The 3248-nt window shown below is 34.7% G+C and overlaps 1 protein-coding gene across 1 annotated transcript in view; it reads left to right on the top strand.

The window, feature by feature from the left end:
* The window catches only part of HPGD (15-hydroxyprostaglandin dehydrogenase), a gene marked incomplete at both ends in the record, with an annotated part of 23578 nt that extends 21243 nt beyond the window's left edge, over positions 1–2335 (top strand). The window contains one exon of the mRNA XM_010176912.1: positions 2259–2335. Coding sequence (XP_010175214.1) covers positions 2259–2335 — 77 coding nt within the window. The remainder of the gene's footprint in view (positions 1–2258) is intronic.
* Positions 2336–3248: the final 913 nt, after the last annotated feature.

Below are 3248 nucleotides of genomic sequence, written 5' to 3' on the forward strand. Positions count from 1 at the left end.
CTTCATTATTGTGAGCTGTGCCCTTCCTTTGTTTATTTCTTGACTTTGTTTCTCTTCCCTCTCTAGTAACAAGTAATTGCTTATGATGTTTAAAAAAAAAAAAATAAATTCCTCCTCTGTTTTCCCAGTAGATTTTGTCTTTTGTATGTCTGTTTTTTTAAACTACTCTGGAGTTTAAAAAAGTAGTCTCATAGTATTTCTAATGTGCTAATATTCCAATGTTTCTAATTATCTGAAGAATGGTGCTGATCATCAAAAATCACAAAACAGAGGAATATTAAGCCTGTGTTGTGATCACAACCCACAGGAGACAACACAAAAACCATTTTTCATAAAGCAAATTCTCAATCAGAAGCATAAGACATTAATCCAAGCTAAGCAGATAAATACAAGTTTAAGAGAACAACCAGCCCCTAGGTTACGCTATTCACTTCCCTTCAGACAAAATCGATTCCAGAGCAAAGAGCCCATGCAAGTCTCTGGCATACATAATTTTTCTGGCAAATCCATAATTAAAGCTGGGCAGTGTATTCTTCATCTCCACTGAGATAAGTCGCACGCTTTCTTGATTATATTACTTGAAGAATAAAAAAATAATCTGAGATATTAATTTGAATGACTTGCATCTGAATCAAACATTAACACATCAAAATCAGTATCTAGTTTTACAGTATCACATTCAGGAACAAAGACAACTTTCATCCTCTAACTTCAGGACAGGCTGTGGTTTGCTAGTCACAAGACTCTTATTTTTCAGGTGGAACTACAGCATGCATGTGGTCCAGTTCAGCTGTCATTGTATAGCAGAAATTGTTGGCATAATAGGCAGAAATGCACGTACACTCATGGTCTGTCATCTCTCCTTGACCAGCTTTTTGCCATCAAACTCAGTCTTATGAGAATAAAGTTCTTAATTTTCCTCCAAAACCTCTGTTCTCTCTTTTTTCTCTACTATAAATAATGATTTTATGCTCTCCCACTCCTACCATAGAGCTTCACAATGTTAGCAGTCATTTTTCATTTTGCTTCTCCTTTTCCTTACAGAGGATAGCAATGATATTACCCGGGATTGTTACCTCTTTTTCCTGTTCCCTTCTAAAAATCTTCATTCCAGAACAGGGTTCACTATAGGAGGTACCACACCATGAAATCCTTTTCAGCCAATATAATTCAAACTAGAAAATTCTTCAAAAAGCTTTCCTATCCACATCTCTGCTTTCATTTCTTTCTGCTCATTATCTGAGGTCTTCATCTTACCGTTCCATTAACTATTTACTCTCTCTGCACTGAGGTCCTCCATTCACTTCAGGGTGCTTTATCCATTTGCTGATTGCAAAATGGCTTCCCTATTTCATTTAAATCTCTTGAAAAAAAACCATCACCTATGAAACACTACCAGAGTACTACTGTAAATAAAATAAATTTTACAATGCCTCAGATGGTGCAGCAAGTCTGAATTACCTTGTTTACAGCTGCTCCTTTGATCAAAAACTACTATGTAAAAGAGTATGTACTTGTTGTAGTACTAACAGCAATGTCCAACAAATAAGTAGTAACAATATTGAAGAGGCAGATGTATGGGCTGACTGTGCGTCAGTCAGCTGTGCAGCAGGTTCATTCTTATCTCTCACATTAGGGTTTAAGGGAAAAGTTTTATCCGAGGCTGAGTTTTGTTCCTATTCCACAAAGGCAACATAAACAAGGGATTTAAGTAAGACATTATATTGGTGTTTTGATACATTACAAAGATAATATTAAATCAGTTACAGTAGCCAAAATGGATTTTTCTGTTTCCCTTAAATTTTCTCACATTTCCTCCCTGAATGCAAATAATTGCAGGTGTCCAGTTTGCATATCAGCAGCTACGATGTCAGCAAAGTTTATCTAAAATATTTTATGTACTTCATATTCTTAAAATACTTTACAGATTCATAGTAGTCTCAAAATTCTCATCCTTCAGCGTTTTCTTCCAGATCCAGTCCTCTGTTTTAAGTCATACTTCATAGACACAACTTTTCCTCATAAAAGTTATGCTTTTTTACTACTCTTATTTTGCCTCCTCATGTTTTTAGCTATCTCATCTTTTTCCAGCCTACTTCAGATTAAAAAATATAATTTGCAAATTTTTACTAATCTATTTTGTTGCATCTCTATAAATCCATCACTTATTCTTTACATTATAGACTTATATGTGTGCTTAAGTTAATCATAAGTAGGAGTACCCAACATCTTCATTCAGCTACCTTTTTATTTTAAAGGACTCATGCCTGCTGCATTCCAACCTGTGTACTGTGCTACAAAGCATGGTGTAATTGGATTCACACGGTCTATAGCAGTAAGTACGTGTTTTTGAAAACAGTATTGGCAGTTCCTTGGGAACATTCTAAGTTTCTCATGTTCCCTCTCTATTGTCACACAACTGGAACTAATTTTCTTAAAGAAAACGAAGTGTCTGAAGCAGTGGCGGTTCCCTCCTTTCACAAAGGGAATCCAAAGATGGAATAAGTAAGGCACGTGTGTGTTTATGACTGATTTGAGGTTCTGGGAGCATGGAAGAAAGATGTTACAAAATAATGTAAGGACAGTGGGAGGAAACAAAAAGTCAAATTCTTATCTAAGCTTTAAAAATATTTTTCAACAGTCCATCCCAGTCATTCAACATTTTGGTTTCCTTATTTGTAAGTCAGGTGGTTGACTTTTTTAAGAATAAATAAGCACCAAAGCATACAAGTGACCCAAATACAAAAATGTTTACCATTATTTATTCTTACCAACATTTAATATGCTGAAACTGAAAAATGACACACTCAGGATAGGACATGTTAGATGTTATATGACCATATAGTAAGTCTTAGCCTCTAACTCCAAAACTTTCTAGTTAAACTGAACAAGCAGTAAAATAAAATAATTTGCAGGGAGCAAATAAGATTACACTTTCATAGACTAAGCTTAACAATAGTCTATGCATATAAGATTTACAATCTCATTTCCAAATCAAAGTACCTGAAGTGATCATTTGGGTAGTTTATCTATATTTTATGGCCACATCCAAATATTTATTTTTTAGATTAACTTAAACAGATCAGTATGGATAAGTTGAGCGTAAAACATATGCCACAGCATGAACCTGACACCTGTTTTTCCATTTTTGTTCTCTCATGATAATATAAACCTCACCATCTAAGTTCAAAAATAAAGTTTGCTAGAAAATTAGAGGAGATGCTGTCTGTATGGAACATGAGAATGCC

The sequence above is a fragment of the Antrostomus carolinensis genome, unplaced genomic scaffold (assembly GCF_000700745.2).
Source record: "Antrostomus carolinensis isolate BGI_N321 unplaced genomic scaffold, ASM70074v2 scaffold18080, whole genome shotgun sequence".
Lineage (NCBI taxonomy): Eukaryota > Metazoa > Chordata > Aves > Caprimulgiformes > Caprimulgidae > Antrostomus > Antrostomus carolinensis.